At 47.6% G+C, this 18,110-nt stretch overlaps 1 protein-coding gene across 1 annotated transcript in view; it reads right to left on the reverse strand.

The window, feature by feature from the left end:
* Nucleotides 1–18,110, reverse strand: part of TAMM41 (TAM41 mitochondrial translocator assembly and maintenance homolog) — a 182,356-nt gene that overhangs the window by 18,215 nt on the left and 146,031 nt on the right. The window contains exon 6 of the mRNA XM_085624871.1: nucleotides 17,257–17,422. Coding sequence (XP_085480997.1) covers nucleotides 17,257–17,422 — 166 coding nt within the window. The remainder of the gene's footprint in view (nucleotides 1–17,256; nucleotides 17,423–18,110) is intronic.

Consider the following 18,110-nt stretch of genomic DNA (forward strand, 5'->3'; position numbering starts at 1 on the left):
TTCAGGAGATAACACCGCGCTTCCGGCTGCATAGCAATGCCCGTCACCTCCCCCATCACCGCATGAACTCACCTCCAAAATTCCGTGATGACACCACATTCCCAAATGATATGGAGGAAAGTACCAACCATACCACATCCCCTCCTACCTAGGCCTTCCTCAGAGAATCCCATATGAACCAGTCGCGGCCCCGTCACATACACTCGATGCAATATCTTGAGCTGCACCAGCCTCAGACGCGACGGGATCGCAACCTCCTTAGGAGAGGAAACAGCAGACTGCCAGTCCTCATCATCCAACTCGAGTCCGTCCCTGGTCCACTGGTCCCGCAGCCCCAGAAGCATATCAGCCCGAACATTTATCAGTTTCTTGTAGATGAGCGAGATCGTGCTCTCTGGCATATGGCCATCAAGGATCCGGTCCTCCAAAGGAGAGGACTCAGGCACCCTCTCACCCTCCACAAGGGCTGACCGCAGGGCATGACGCACCTGAGCATATCGGAAAAACTCGGATGCCCCCAACTCATACTCCTTCTGCAACTCTTCAAAGGACTTCACCCTCCCCTTAGTCAGCACATCTCCAACCCTGGAGATGCCGATCAAGTCCCATTTATCAAACCCTTTCGTATGCCAAAGCCTACCCAACCTTTCAGATTCAAACAACGGGGTAGCTAGGGTGAGCCTATCCTTCCAGCCCAGAGAGTCAGTCGCCATCTTCCATACACGCACCGCCACCCCAGTGGGCCCCGTGAGGGACGAGTCGAGGGACCGCGAATACAATGCCCTAAGATAGTTCCCACCGCGCAGCAACCATCTGTCCATGGCATAACCAGGGCTGAGAGCCGGGCCATAAAGACCATGGTTAATCGCGGACAACTGGGTGGCCCAGTAATAGCGTCGGATGTCTGGAAGAGTGATACCCCCGTCATACCATGGAAGCGTCAATTTAGCAATCGCTATCCGCGGCCGCCCATCCCACAACAACGTTCGTTGGAGGCTTTCGACCTCCCGAAAGTACTTGGCCGGCACCCAATCCAGAGTATTCTGCAATGCGTAGAGGAACCGAGGAAGGGACATCATTTTGAACAAGGCAGCGCGCCCGACGAGGGAGAGCGGCAACCTCCGCCAGCCCTCAACATCCCGCCGCAGGGGGGAGCAGGTTTCTCTCATACCGCAAAGCGGGGTCCATGGAGATAAAGATCCCCAGATACATGAAGCCCTGCTGAGCAATCTGGATCGAACAAGTTCGCGGGACCGGTGGAACCTCACCACTCAAGACGTATAAATACGATTTACTCCAGTTGATGACGAGACCCGAGTTCCTACCGAAAGATGTAAGAACGTCACAAACCACTATGAATGAATTCTTGGGCGAGGCAAGATACAACAGGATGTCGTCAGCATATAGCGAAATGCGGTCCTCGTGTGACCAGCGAAGGCCACGTATGTCCGGGTGCCAGCGTATCCACGCCGCCAGCGGTTCAAGGGCAAGGGCGAACAGCAGAGGCGACAGGGGGCAGCCCTGCCGAGTCCCCCTCCCAAGCCGGAACGGAGTCGATGCCCGGCCATTTACCACCACACTCGCAAGGGGTCCCTCATACAGCAACCTCACCCAACTCACAAAACCAGGGCCAAAGCCGAACTTGGCTAGCACAGCCCACAAATACGCCCATTCCACCGTATCAAAGGCCATCTTGGCATCAAGAGACGCCACAATAGCCGGTTCTCGCAGCGTGCCAGCCCTGGCGATCACACCATGAAGGCGCCGAAGGTTTAACGCGGTGTTGCGATGCGGAATAAAGCCGGATTGATCCGGGTGAATCAAGTCTCCAAGTACCCTGACCAATCGGCCCGCCAGGATTTTAGCCAGAATCTTCGGCTCGGCGTTGAGGAGTGAGATGGGCCTATATGAGGCACACTTATCTCGGGGTTTACCATCTTTGTGTATCACAACAATTGTCGCCAGCCTCTGGTCCAACGGGAGGGTCCCACTCCCCCGCGCCTCCACGAACATGGCGCGCAGGTGAGGGGCTACCCTATCCGGGAACAGCTTATACAGGTCAATCGGCAAGCCATTCGGGCCCGAGGCCTTGCCCGGGTTCAGCGCGCGAATAGCTCCCGCCACCTCATCGACCGTTATGTCTCCATCAAGATCATCTCTATCTATATCAGAAAGACAGGGCAGAGCGATATCCCTCAAGAGGTCACGCGAGTCCTCGGGCGGCCTATCCGACACTGAGGCATAAACCTTACGGAAATAGTCCGAGAAAGACTGTACAATCCCCTCAGGTTCCACAATCACCTCTCCCCCCTCTCCCGTCAACTCCGGCACTACTCTATTAACCCTTTCTTTTTTATCCAGCCAAGCTAGGAGCTTCCCGGCCTTGTCACCAACATCATACAGGCGGCCCTGCTGTTCCCTACTGAGGGTCTTAGCGGCATTTGTCACGAGGTCCTTTTACTCGGCTTGCTTCAAGCTCAGCTCATGCAGTGAGGCCGCTGTTACCTCCTCCTCTAACGCTCCCTCCAAAGCCCCGATCTCCTCCTCCACTTGCATAACCTCGCCATCTCTCCGCCGCTTGGCCGCCACTACCAGTGAGAGGGCCTCCCCTCGCAGCACGGTCTTAAATGCTTCCCACAACGACACAGCCGAGTCCACGGACCCCTGATTGTCCTTGAAGAAATTATCCACTGTCTTCACCAGTGCGCTGCGCATCTTGGAATCTCGAAAGTACCAGGGGTTAATAGGAGCCACCCTTCCCCCTCCCTCGCGGCTTATATCCAGCCTGACCCACACTGGCGAATGGTCCGATATGCCACGCGCCATGTGCCTGACCTCAGACACCAGTGGGGCGTGCACAGCCAAAGTGAGCAGGTAGTCAATCCTAGAGAGGCTACCATGCGCCCCGGAGTGGAAGGTGTATTGACGCTGTGTGGGGTGCCGGAGCCTCCAGCAATCTATCAGGCCGAGTGTGTCTAGTAAGTCTGGGAGCCACTTCTGAGCCCCCCCAGTGTCTCTGGGCGGGTACCTATCCAGCAGCCCAGAGCCGACAGCATTGAAATCCCCCCCCACCACTAGCATACCTCCCGGGAGATCCAGCAAGGCCCTACCCAGATCTGTAAACGTGGAGGCCTGCAGGGCTGGAGGGACATAAACCGAAACCAAAACCAAAGTTCTACCATCCCACCTCCCCGCCACCGCCACAAACCTCCCCCTATCGTCAACAATTGTGGAGTCCACCTCAAATGGTAGCGAGGCCCTGACTAGGATGCCCACACCCCTGGACCCGGAGGAAAATCCCGAATGAGCTATGAATTTATAACCCTTCCTATTAAGAGCATAACACGTATTACCTATAAGGTGTGTCTCCTGCAGTAGGGCAACATCTGGCATTGACCGTTTCAAGTGTTGCAAAACTATCCCGCGCTTAATGCGATCTCCCAAACCATTAACATTCCAGCTAACACTTAAACCTCTACCCCCCATCCCCAAACACAAAGAGGCCCACCCCCCACCCGAAGAGCCACCATGGAACAATCCCGAGAATGATCATTACGCCTTGCAGAAACAAACCCCCCAACAACAAACCCAAAATCCCAACCATCCCCCCCCACCCTGCACCCCTGCTGCAGCTTACAAAGCCCCCCCAACTTGCAGTGTGCCTGTCGCCCTACCAAACCCAAATCTACAAAAAGTACCCTAAGGGAGGAAAGAGCTCCCCTCGTCCTCCCGCAACCCTCCGCATTTACTGCACTCTATTCAAGTCATTAGATAAAGTCAAATCGAGTCAGACCAGCTCTGAAAACATCACCCTTGCCCATCCCGGCCACTGTCCCCATCCGCGGCAGTGTCCTCTCCCGTCCGTCGTCGGGGCAAAGCGTCCAGCCATTCATCGGCCATGGCGGGAGACTCAAAAAAGAATGTCCGGTCTTCGTACACCACACGTAATCTGGCAGGGAAGAGCATGGCATACTTCAGATCCCTCTCCCGAGGCGCCTCTTCACCCCCAGAAAGCCCTGTCTCTGCCTCTGCACCTGCTGGGTGAAATCAGGATAGAAATTCACCGACGCGTTCTGGAAGGGGACCGGGCCCGTTATCCTCGATGCTTGCAGGATAGCGTCCCGATCTCGAAAATGAAAGAGCCGGGCGACGATCGGCCTCGGCGGGGCTCCCACCCTGGGCTTTCCACCCGGCACTCTGTGGGCCCTTTCAACCGCGAAGAACTTCCCAAGACCCTTAGGCTGCAGATGGTTAAGCACCAAGTCCTCCACGAGCAGGTCAACCGAAGCCTCATCCGAGGACTCCGGGACCCCGATAACGCGGACGTTGTTGCGCCTGGCCCGGCTCTCAAAGTCCTCCAGCCGACGGGCGGCGAGATCACTCTCGGTCCTCAGCTTGCGAACCTCGGTCTGCAGTTCCGAAACCTCATCAGCGAGGCCCGTGGTCTTGAGGTCCAGGGTTTTAACCCGTTCGTTGGTTTTGCCCAAATCTGCGCGGATCAGGTTAACGTCCACCAAGATGGTATCCACTTTATGCGCCAGGGCATCAAATTGTCTCCCAATCGAGGTCTGCATCCCCTCTAGCGCCCCCATGACATCCTGCAGCGAGAGCTCCGGGGCCAAGGGCGAGACCTCCTTCTGGATATCCGGCGACTGGCTTGACCCACTCGGTGACCCCTTCTGCAGAGCATAGCGGTCCATATTATTAGCTTGAGAATAGGCTCCCCGCCTGGTAGGCCCCAGATTTTTAACTCTCATGTGTCCCCTTTATTTTCTGAGAAATTTGAGTAACATATTCTTCTCTTACAAAGTCTGCATGTAACCATTTATTTTGTATTTGGTTGATATTTTAATTTGTTATTTTATTCCCTGGCGTATATTGGTGTATGAAGAGCACAAAACTCGATAAGAGAATGCTTGCTTTAATTTCTCCTCTTCTTGGGCACTATGTGTGTTTAGTCTTCAGTTACCTATGTTGTCATGGTGGTATGCTGTCCACTTGTTTCCGAGCTACTGCTAATTAATTAATTAAATATCAGTGAGCTCTCATTTGAATTCGGGCATTTGGGTCGAGGACGCCAGAGCTTTTATGATTCAGAAAGCTCTCTAGAATCTTGAAATATGGGGATATAGTCAAATGTTACCTTACGTTAGGAACTCTACAGGCTATTTTACATTACTTTGTTTGCAATTTTAAGTTAGCCAGACCACCATGCGATCTAATATGATATACGTTACTCTCGTCTTAATAAACCTTGCAGTACCAAATTGCCATGTGCAGAGCATCAATTATATGAAGTTTAGTTTTCTTCATACAGCCATCATTTGGTTCTACTTTGCAGCTTAATAATCCTAATGCAGCTCTTTTCCATATTTTTCCTCATCTGCAGATCTTAATGCATTCGAAAAACCAACTTCCCTGATCACTTTATCCAAATCTGCAGAACAAAACAGGTGCCATTTTATCAGAAGAGAATATTAGATAGATTAGTGGTTACAAACTGGCACATCAAATATAAAGAAAAAAAACTACTATTCAAAGCACATTTCCAATTCTATTTGCAAAGTCAACAGCATTTTCAGGGAATACTTTTACACTACATAGGAAGAAAGAACTATGGCTGGCTGGACAGTTTAACAAGTATATTTGATATCAGCTGAAGATTGTGAATGATGGTGGATTCTGCCACAATTACCACAGCCACTTATTACGAAAATGCTCTTCATCTGAGACTACCTAAATGCTGAGCATGACAAAGACTGTTGGTTAAGAAAGTGGCAGCCAGACTTATCAATAGTCTCTAGTTAGATCCTTGTCTTGCTCAATTTATGATAACCTAATCTAGTAGCTAGCTCAGCACGAGTAATTTGTTTTTAAAGTTCTTTGTAAAATTCACTGTCTTGCCTATCACGTCATGCACGAGGTTTAATGTGACACAATTATCCCTTATTTACCTGCAAGACGTCTTTGCCATGTATGACAATCTAATATGCCTACAGGCATAAGGTCAAAGCAGATCCTTCAGAAACCACATGCAACCCAACTGTTCAATCTGATGTTGTATTAATATTGTTTCCTGATCACCCTAGATCAATTTTTACAGCATCTAACTTAACTCATGTGGACTATTTCTTCAGTTAAGGTCTTAATATAGTTCATTATCTGTATGTAATTCTTTATCTGGTATGCTTCTTGTATCGTAAGTTAGCTCAACGGATTTCTATGTAAAGTGCCCTAATACTGGTAATGATGGAGTACTATATAAAAGGATAATTGAATAAAGGGGAGTGTGGCTATTTTGATGATGTGAAGAACACTTTTCTGAGGCTCTGCTATCAACGCACAGCTCTCGCCTGATCTGGCCAGCGATCCTGTTTTCAGTGCTGTGACGAGAGTTGTGCCTGACATGGGAAGCTACACTGCATGCTGTAGTGGCAACTGCCATTGTGTGGCCCAAAAGGAGTCCTCAATAACTTGCAACACTGCTGTGTCACCTGTGCCAGTAACATGGTAGTCTGCCACTGGCTGACCTAACACGCCATTTATCCATCCACCTGAGTTTATCAGGACCTGGAGAGGTCAGCATCATAGAGGCTGGTGATGGGGAAAACCAGAGTGGGGGTGATTGGATGAAGGCTACCCATGGACACTGCTCAGCTGAGGCTGCCGGATTGAAGGAACCCACTTAGACGGGTGGTGTGGTCAACTTCAGGGTTTAAACTTCCTGGCATGGCTTGACATCATTTACCAAGCATGAGTTTAGGAAGATAAAAGTGGAGTTTATAATTTGCTGTATTCCCTCTAGATCCAAATTAACAGATGACTGAGACAATGTGTTTTCTAAATACTTAAGAAAACTGTATCTGTACTAAATACATATAAGAATTATACACCAGAACCAGGTAAACTTTCAATTCATCAACCACCATTATGATATCTGTTTTCCGAAGGTCATTAAATAACATATGGCAAGCCAACACACAGGATACCAGTGCAGAACAACATGCTTGCTAGTCCCAATCTGGTTTTTATAACCACTCCAGTAGGGGACAGTTACTTTGCTGATGGTCGATAATGATGCTTAAAGGACAACAGCTGTGTCATAGTATTGTGAGATCACTAGACGCTTTCAAGACCTTTATAACAGGACCCGCACTAACTATTTGAAAAACCATATTGGTTTAGGGCGCTGCTTGCTATACAAATGCAGAGGTTTTCTTATTTTTGGCTATCTACTGTCAGTAGCAGAGGGAGTGGTTATCTGAATTGGCTTATATGTTATGCACACGATGTGCCACGGATATGTAGCCTGCCACTTGTACTGTTTTGTTTTCAATTGTATTGTATTTATTAAGGTTTTAAACAGTGACAAGTACAGCACTGCATTATTTGACAGCTTATAATCAAGCAATATCACTGACTTACCTTGCATCCGAGGCCCTCCAACATTCAGTCTCCCCGTAGGTCCCCTCACCCCACCTGCAATGTCCAATCCCCCAGTCAGTTAGCCCAGCCAGACCGTTTTGTGGCCGAGTCTATTATTTTCCTCATCCTATTCCCTCCGGCAACAGGTCCATGACCCTTCCAAGTATTTCCCCTCACTTCGCAAGTCCTCAACCACCTAATAATCTCTCAGAGTCTGCTTGAGGAGTTGCTCATCTGCCAGCGCCCATTCCACCAGGTCTGCCACCCAGCATCCATGGCAGGAGCATTGGTTGCCTTGCAGTGTATTGCCACTCACTTTCTAGCCACTACCACTCCCAGTGCCACCATGCCCATTTGCATCTTAAAGTGCTTTTGTCATGGCACCACCCCCAAACACGCTTTTAATGATCCCTCCACTTTCACCCCCAAAGTATGGGTCAGTGCCCCAACACCAACAGCCAGTAACACACCAGTGGTGGGTAGAACCAAGTAGGATGTAGGAAATCTGCAGAGAGGAGCCCACACCTGCCACAGGCAACGGAGCTGTCTGGGCATATCCTCGTCAGCTCGGCCGAGGTTAGATACGTCTAGTCCGGATAATGTAATTGCACACTTTTGAATCTAGTGTTAGGGGATACCTGTCGCACCTGCTCGCAGGCTCTTCTCCATTCCGCACCAGTAATCTCCTCAGGGCAGTCCATACTGCACTGTTCCCTGGCCCTGCCCATAGATACCCCTCTATCATATACTAGTGCCCCATGTAAGTGTGTCACCAGTTGCCGACACCCAGCCAACCCCAGCAACTGCTTCGCCACAGCATGCTCCTGCGGCTTGTTTGGGATGATGAACCGAAACCCCCTCGCTACATGCGCCAAGAGCACATAATACATGAACTGTCCCAGTCCCCGCTGAAAGAGCTCCTGGGCCTGATCAAATGTGCGAAATCTGTTGTTTGAATAAAGGTCTCTACTCTCACACACACACCCTACCGCCCTCCATTTCCAATCCATTTGTCCCTGCCCAGGGCGGTGAATGGTTTTAATACTCATAGAGGCGGGTCGTCCACGAACTGTGCCCTTTAGGAGGACCCTGCATGCCACTCAGTGCCACCCCTCCGCTGTTAGATGCACTAGGTACAGGAGCTCTTTTGGGACTCCTTTTCCCATCATGAGCAGTTACGGACGAGTATATGAGTCGTGCGAGCCCGCCCGAAGAGCCTTCTTCCAGTTAGAATTGTTTTCAAACCAGTTCACAGCATGCTGGAGCTGGGCTGCCGCACAGTATAAAAACAGGTAAGTACACCCAACCATCCATTCCCTCCAGCCATACTCTGCTTCTCTTTCCTGCTCATACCAATGGCCATGACAGCCGGTCTAGTCGCATTTTGTAGCACGTACAGACATCGCAGCAAGAACCCTATTTAAGGCAATGAGATGCGTCCCATAACCAAGAGAGGCAGAGTGTTCTAGAACTCAGACTGTGCCAGATCCTTTAATAACCGTCCCACATTAAGATCATATTGGGCTACTGTACCGTTTGTCCCCCAGATACCCAGGTAGAAGAATTTGTCCCTTTATCATTGCAATTCCAGCTCCTGAGAGAGAGCCTCAGCTGTATGCCTCAGTCTTCTCAGAAGAACTGGACTAGATTTGGATCAGTCCATATTCATTCCAGACATCTCAAAGCCTTACATCTCTTGTGGGAGAGGAGCACTGAGTCTCCAGGGTCTGGGAAATAATTTGAGGTGTCATCCGCATACAGTGACACCATATGGCAGATCCTTGTCCCAGCCGTGCCCACAGTCGGCCTGCCAGTGGCTCCACCGCAAGCTCAACAAGACAAGATTGAGCCCTGTGTTGTCTATCTACCCAGACTCCACAGATCTGAGACACATGCACCTTGAATAAGTAAGAAAGTATGCTGTTCCTAAAGAGAATTACTGGTGAAAAAAGAGATAAATGAGTCCCTGAGGTCAGGAGGAAAATCCTCCTTTAGGAAAAAGACCCTCACACACCCGGTAGACTAGCTGTCATATGTCGTCAGCATGTGGCCCAGATGTAAAGTGTCATCATCGGGTCTGCTCCGAATCGGGGCGGCGCTGCAATCCCCGATCGGCGACCCCAATGGCGCCTTTTAATGGAGATCTTTATTCCATAGTTGCCGGTGGGTGAATGCAGGTGAGGGCCTTCAAGTGAGAAGTGTGTGGTGAGGGGAGTGTATTAAAAATAAGTAGTGGGGAACCTGAATGGTGTTTATTAAATGACTGTGGTCCCACTCTTACAATAAAAACAATAGAGTGCGTAATATTACAGTTAGATTGACTGTATTACGCTGTGGTCATAGATGGTCAACATGTTTCTTGCTTAAGTAAAGTAACCGCAATTCTTCAGGACCAGGTGATTCACACACTCATTGGTAGTGGTAGTGGCTTAATTTTGACACTTACCACACATACAGCACCCTAATAAGTGGTGACTAGTGCAGGTTAGGAAAAAATGCCCTTCACTGCAGGGCTGTAAAATCCAACGAGCTGGCGCTGGAGGCAGACACCGGATAGTACAGTGTCAGAAGTCCGTAGTACAGGACGCCTATCCACCTACCCTTGATCCACGCCGACTCGGGGGACCTTGGCCAGCGGTTCCATATACAGCAACTGCACCCACATGGGTAAAGCAAGGTCCAAAGCCCATTGCCCTCAGCACCACCCACATTTACTGTCAGACAATTGTGTCAAAAGAGCATTCCAAGTCCAGCACGGGGAGCACATAGTCCCCATTGGCGGTCCCAAGCAAATGAAGTACATGGTTCTGTTGCCGATTGTTGAACACTGTGCTGCACCCGGGAATAAATCAAGTCTGATCCAGGAGTACTAATGTCTCTATCACCCTCAGCAATCTTGTGGTTAGGACCTTGCACAGCCACTCTATGTCTGCATTTAGCATCAAGAGAGATCCTTCCCCTCTTTGGGAATCAGGACCATCGTTGCCTCTCTCATAAAAAGTGGGAGGACTTCCAGGCCTCTGGCTTCTGTAAAGACCTCCAGCAGTCTCTCCAATCGATTATCTCATTGCTCGCAGATACCAGATCAGGCATTCCACTGGATCCTGACCCCCCCCTCCCAGTACTGGGCAAACTTGCTCTGCCAGTCATGGAAGAATTCATCCAACTTTTTCACCCAACTTTTGAATGCTTCCTTGACCGATGGCATCGTTTCCTTAGTTTGGCAGCTGGCCTTAGTCACACCATTACTAAAGAAGCCGAACCATGACCCTCTTATATGGTCAAACTATAGGCCAATTGTGCTCTTGCCTACCCTGGCTAAGGTGTTGGAGAAACACATTAAGTTGCAGCTCATGTCCTACTCTGAACTAAATGGTCTACTGCAGCCCGCGCAATCAGGTTTTAAGGCTGGCCACGTCACCGAATCAGCCACCTCAGTGTCACTTAATACCAGCGATGTCATCTAGATAATGGAGGTGCTGCAACACTGATCCTTCTTGATCTCAGTGCCGCATCCGAAATAGTGAAACACTCCACTCTGCTTTCTATACAAGGAAAAATGGGAGTGTAGGGCATAGCCCTGTCCTGTGTGAATGCAGAAGCCCTTAACATCTGTCTTGCCTAAGTCTCATCGTGGATGTATACCAACTCACTGAAACTTAACGGGGACAAGACAGAGGTTATGTTGGTGGGTAAGCATGCTCACCCTATGGGGTCCTCATCTGCGGCCGTCATCCATGGCACTACTCCTTCCCCAGTACATGTGATGAAAGATCTACTAGTATGGCTCGATGACAAGTTGTCTATGAGCCACCAGATCAACACAGTAGCTGCTACTTGTTTTGGCATCTTTAAATGGCTGAGGAAAATTCTGGCATGCCTCCTGGTCCCAGCCCAAAGAACTGTAGTCCAGGGCCTGGTGGTCTTCAGACTGGACTACGGCAATGTTCTATATTAGGTTGCTCAAACGGCTCCAGAAAGGCAGCCGCACCCCTTCTACTCCAGCCATCTTAACTCACCTACTCAGCCAACATGTTACAAACTCTTCACTGGCTAATTGAACGTAGCGTTCAATCTAAAGCCTTATGCTACATTCACAAGTGTCTATCCAACACAGGGCCCAAGTATCTGAGACCTCTTGTATCTTAGTATACACCCAAACGCTCGGTCCACTCAAGCCATCTGGAGCTGGCACAGGTTCCTAGAGTTAAGAAATCCCGTCAAGGTGGCTGGGCATTTGCGTATTTGGGACCTAAGCTCTGGAACCCCTTGCCACAGTTGCTGAGAGCCTGTAAATGGCTCACTGCCTTTCATTACCTGCTTAAAACCTCGAAGTTTTCAACTCTTTAACAACAGTTAACTATGCTCAAGTGGTAATTCTCAGTTGACTCTGACTCCGTGAGGAGGCTAGCGCTGGGAAACCTTTATCAAGTAGATATGCACTTTACAAATCACGTATAATGCTAATAAAACTCCGACCAGGCCCTACTGTTTCTGTCCCGAGCCACTATGTCACAGCCATCAGGCCCATGCAGATAAAATGTACGTGTGAGGCTTCTCTTGTTTCAGGAGACACACAAGCAACTTTCCCAAGAGGCACTGTCTATACCGTGTGCAGGTGTACTTCTCTAGCCTAGTCCACTTCACTCCCACTAGTCTTTATTTCTAGAGGGCAGTGGGTCAATTCCCACCTGTCCCTGCAGGATGAAAAAAAGATGTTGTATATGCCAGTATATGGACCCCAAAAGGGCTCATCCGTCTGGGCCTCTACCGGCAACCATCACAGCTGGATTCTAGGCAAATGCCACCCATGCTCCAGCATTACCAACAACGGGGATTGATCTGAGAAATATCCTGTCAAGTCAGGGTGAGGACTCATAGGCATCAACAGCCACATTTCGCACAAGTATATAATCTATCCGGCTATAACTGGCAAGGACATGGGAATAGTAAGAGCTTGGTGCTGCTCCACATGCTGGTGTGTCCAAATGTCCAGCAGTTCTTCCTTTGCCTCCCTCAGAGCCCATTCCATAGAAGGTTTATTTCCTGGCCTGAGGGAGATGTTTATCTACCTCCCAGACTTCGACACAGTCTCCCGCCCATATGATGTGTATCTCCATGCTGGGAGTCCTGGCCCAGATTAAGACCGGAAAGAAAGCTTTATCATCTTCAGTTGGAATATAGATATTAACCAGGCAGAAATCAAAGCTGTCTAGATCCCCCACTACCACTATGTAGAAATTCCAATGGCTCTATCAGGACAGTTCATTACATTAACAGGCCCCCCCCCCAGCTGGAAAGGTCATCACCCCGGGGGTAATTTGATTAGGTAGAAATATACATGTGGCCTCTCCATCTTTTTCCTAGCTTTGATGCATCAGACCGGAATAAATGGATCTCCTGTAGCATCATAATATGCACTTTGTATCTGCGAAGACAGGAGTATATTCTAAAATGTTTAGGGTAATCATTCTGCCCTGGACATTCCAGGCAACTAGTATGCTGGTTATTGGGAAGATATACACCTCATGGCACCGCCCGGCTGGAGGGCCCTCCACCAGAGGCAGGGAACTCCCACCCTGTCCAAGGTTGATGCAGTGCACTCAGTTGCGCTTACCTCTACTTTTCTGCGTAACTTCGCTGTTCAACAAATCTCAACTACCTGGTTTCTCCACACTTCGCAAGGGCAGCCCTTAACCTTCCCCAAGGCACTCCGATGTAACATCAACTCTCCCACCTAGCTAGGTAATATGCATGCAGCCCGGTTACAACCATTAGTAACAACTCACAGCATGAAAACTCCCAAAATTCAAAGAGATTTGTAACTTAAACGTGTACATTTTTGCAGATGGCAATTGACCAGTGCTGCCCACCCCCAAGAGGGCCGTCCTGGATAGCTGAACACCGATTGCTCAGTCTTAGCAGAGGGGGGCATAAGGGCAGTCGTCGACGCACTCCAGTACCAGTGATGGTGGAAACGCTCTGTTAGTGCTCTCTGCCTGCACTCCCTTGTGTGCCAAAGACACAAACCTGTACGATGGGTTTCTGAACCCCTGCAGTGCTTTAATTCCTTTAACTTCTCCTCACAGTTCAAGGTCCCAGAGCCGCCCGGCCTTAAACACTCTTGTTGGATCCTCCAGGCCCTATCCAAGAGAGTATGGTGGAGCGGCCTGATCATGAGAGGCCCCAGTCTCACTTCTTGGTTTGGGGGCTGGGCCTTCCTCCGGAGAGTCCCGATTGCCCAGCACAGGCTTCTCCATTCAAGCCGTTGTACCCGGCTGTCTCCTAGGAGGCAGTCCTTCAGGAACCCGTCTGGTGCCCGCCCTTCCTGACACTGCAGATACATGCATGAGTGGGTGCCGCACGTTTTCTGCCTACTTAGAAAATAGACAATAGTTGTTTTAGATATTACAGGCATAATCTGGTGCCAGTTCTGTGTAATCTTCATCGTTGATTCAAACTTCCAGGTATATATGCATAATATCTGTCTCATCATATCCATTTTTAGATAAAATAAGAAGTTTTGTGAAAATCGTAACTTACTATGGTACACCCTACATACGCATGCCTTAGTGAGGGTGTGTTCAATGACTAGGGTTTTCCCTTGCATTTCGGTCCTGAAGAAGCCACTGTGACTCAAACAGCACTCATATTTGGCTGACAAATGTTGAACACACACAACGATGTGAGAGATCATTCATTTCTCACTACACATCCACTTTCACTGTTTTTAACCCTACCCAAGACATCCACAGTTAAAATATTTTCCCTGAGGGTGGATATCCTGGAGGTAGTTCAAAATTCAATCACAAATTTACCAAGCCACAAAAAACCCCCATCTCTGCTGTGATCAGGCCTTGTAGCACACCTAAGAAGGATTCGGCATCTTAAGTGGGAATCCAATGATAAAAGCATGCCACCACCTAGGTTGGTGGATGAGGGTTCTTTAAAAAAAACAATTAATTGTTTGTTTGAGACATGAGTGAAAGACCTGTATGACAGCACATTGGAAGGGTAGCAAGCTTGTTTTCATTTGCTTGATATATTGTACTGTGGGCCACCAGCCACCGATCCGCTCACCTCTGTTCCTTTTGGGCTCGCTTTATCGACCTGTGGGGCTCTTAGTACACCCCGGGTGTCCTCTCTCCTGCTGCCATGGACTCCGGAACCACAGACTGCCTCTAGCACCGCCTCCAAGCGTCCAGAATAAAGTAGTATTACTGTGGGGCAGACGGAGCCCCGATATTTCACTTCTTGTGGGCCATTTTGTCGGCTATTCCGCCCACACACCCATTGTTTGTGCTGTTTAATTTGTAATTTGAGCTGCTGGAAGAGCTGGCCAACCAGTTTGGTCTCTCCGTACATTTTGGATGTAACAAATTGATATTGTTCAACTGAAGTATGCCTTGAAGATATCATTGATGTTCAAGCTTCCTATATTATGATAGGGGTAAATTCGATATATTCATATTGACTAGAGTCTGCTGTATTCAATGGAGGGTGGTTCCTTAAGGTTTAATCTAGGATTCGGTGAAGCTGACGTATAATTTGGGTGTTCACTTCTCTTTCTGTAGTCTGATGTTTATTGTACATAAATAAAACTCTGAAATTGTATGTATTAGTTTTTCTTTTCACATTTACAAAGGGCTACAACAAATACAGCACAATTACTTTTGCTGTATGTGACCTACCAGGTACACAATATTTAAAAAAATTGTCTGAGTGAATTAAACTATCAAATATTGAAGTTAATTCCATTGGTTAGTTGCAAATAGGAGATAACCGGATCTTACAGGCATCCTAGTGGCTTGAAAACACTACTGCAGTGTTTTATTTTTATGTAAATGTATGTGCCATTTTAGCTCTTCATCTAATGCCATATGTTCATTGAGATATTGCCTGAAGCTTGGGTCCCACAAAGCTATTATAAAACAGGTTACTAAAAGTGTAACCCAAACACCAATTGCTATTAGAAAACAAGCATTGGCAAATCCAATTTGTTTTATTTTAACGTGGCAAAAGATTAAACCAAGCCCAATACTGATAAAAGAAAACAAGCATTGGCAAAGTCAATAGGTCTTGCCCTTTAGCTGCAAAAGCAAACCTATTGGCTTTGACAATGATGCTTTTTGACAATACTGTTCAGCATCCAAAAATTAAAAAAAGTTAGATGATTCGTACGTGCTTATGCATCATGAAACTACAGTTGCTGACCCACAATTTACCCGCCTTTTCTGAGTTACTGCCTAGTGATGTAATGCAATGCAGGGATGAGTCACGTTTTAACAAAGGAGCGCTTGTGCCTGAACTATGCTCCAAGTTGCAAGAATATGTCAGGGACCTTTAAAACACACATTTTGTAAATTGTGCATACACTTTATCCCGATGATAAAGAATGGGTGTAAATAATTCAATAAAAACTGTGTTAGCAAATGTTCTCTACACATAAGAATTTACACTGTTTCTGACTTCCCAAAAGGCCAAAATTATTCTATGTATAATAAACATTCTCTGTACAGACACGCAGTCAATTAAGACTGCTCTGTATTTGAAATGAGAAACTGGCGGGCGAGTCTGGGGCTTTATATTGTAGCATAATTGTTATACAGTAGCAGACAAAACAAGTGACAGGGAGGGAAGGGGGGCTGGAGGGACAGATGGGTCAACAAGCAATGAGAAGAAAGGATGAGGAACGGGGCAACAAGTGAGGGGGAAAAGAGCAACGGAGTTAGAGGGAAAGAGGGCATGGAAAAATGGTTAATCACTTTATAAATAAAATTGTGCATTGCAGACAACTTGCGCCAATAGCAAAGGACAGTAGGAGAAGTGAGGGGAGCAAAGGTGGAGCCACCAATCCCTCATCATGGTTCTTGCAACTTTCTTTCGAAGTCCACGTCGCTCATACCATCGATGCAGCATGCTGGGGTGTGCTACTGCAGGCAGCAGCAGACAGCCAGAATACACATTGGACAGAACTAAGAAAATGGGATAAGCAGGATCGAGGTGAGGAGGAGATCTGGGGAGAGGAAAGGCTCTGTATACAGTTACAGGAGTTTAGCACGGCAAGCAGTGACAGGTAGAAGGTGGCGGTGTGGGGACGGCACAGGAAGATTAAGTGAACTACAGAAGATGCAATAAAATGCAAGCTGGACACGGACCGAAGAGTGGCAAACAGTATCTGTCATTTAACCTCAGTCTTGGAATGAAACAAGATAAAAACAAGATGTACCGGCCTGTTTACAGAGGAGTGCGAAGGGAGTGAAAAAAGGACCGATCGTGTGGAATGTTTTTCAAAAAATTAGTTTGTAAAACACTTGCTAAAATGGTGACCAGTGGATTATTATAGTACTTGGTCCCTGCTCTCGGGGATGGCTAAACACAGGAAGAGGAATGACAATTGCATGCCATGGACAAATGGGGGAAAGAATAGGAGAGCGACGATGGAGCCAGCCAATGGGAAGCCTAAGGGTAAGTTGTAAGCCCACAAAGTGTATATAACATGTCTCGAAGAGACAGCACAAGTGCTGCCTAGGCTCGACCTCAAAAGGATTGCTTTACGCCTGGTGTGCATATAGAAGATCAATAATTGAATTTGATAGTATGAAGCCTGAGTGTACTTTTCAGAGAAAAAATAGTCACTCATTAGTGCCAATGGAAGCACTTCCAAGAAGGTGGAATGATGCACCAAAAAGACATTATGATGAGGTGAGAGACTGATAAGCTTGGGGTGGAGCCAAAGACCATTCTATATATAAGTTAAAGAACTAGTAACAATACGTGGGGCAGACAGGGGCCTGATCAGTAAAAAGGGGTTTCGAACTGTTAGCGTACCTAGCTCCACGACTACTCCACAGTCTGGATCTTGTGCTACTTGCAGTAAGATCTCTTCCACGTCTCGGTTCTTTCCAGGAGGGTCCACTAAGGCGGTGATCTTTTGCTGCAGGGTTCTGGGCAGAGCCATAAGTTGTGTGAACTGCCCTTCAGGACTCTTATCAATCTAAACACAGAGGACAAAACAGAAGGATGTTAAAGAACAGATCGATAGAACAGATACATTAACACGTTTCTAAAGGGAAATAAATAACTCATGTTAAATTTCCTGTTTAGTGTTTTCATGCACAGCATCTGATAAGTGTCGAGCTATGATTTGTGTGTGTACTATGAAAAGTTAAAGTGAAATACTAAATATTTTGAGAGAGAAATGTACCGCATTTTAGTGCAAGGAACATGTACATCTACAACCTTGTATGCCATGAGTGCACACAGCCACAGACTTGCCCCTTTCCTTGGATTTATGGTATTTATTAATCATTTATACAATTCTTCTCTTTGAAAAAAAGGATGCGAGTAAAATAATTAATTTAGGCACAATGCATAAATGCCATCAATTCTAAACGTGGCTTGTGGTCTAACTGTGGACAGACCCTTGACCCATAACCTAGATCGATGTCTCCAACCAGTCTCTCTCTTGTCCATCTCTGCCAGTAGCTCGCAGACACCTTTAGAGTAGCTCACTGCTTTGAGACCATTTTTCAAACAGCAAAGGGTCACATATTCTTTTTAAAGTTAAGGGAAGTCTGTGTTTATATAAAATTAATATTTTCAGATAGCAGGGCCTGATAATTATCAGTGATAGAGTCAGATTTATGACCTAGGACACACAGGTGAAGAACTGAAGCACTGTG

The sequence above is a fragment of the Triturus cristatus genome, chromosome 9, assembly GCF_964204655.1.
Source record: "Triturus cristatus chromosome 9, aTriCri1.1, whole genome shotgun sequence".
Classification (NCBI taxonomy): domain Eukaryota; kingdom Metazoa; phylum Chordata; class Amphibia; order Caudata; family Salamandridae; genus Triturus; species Triturus cristatus.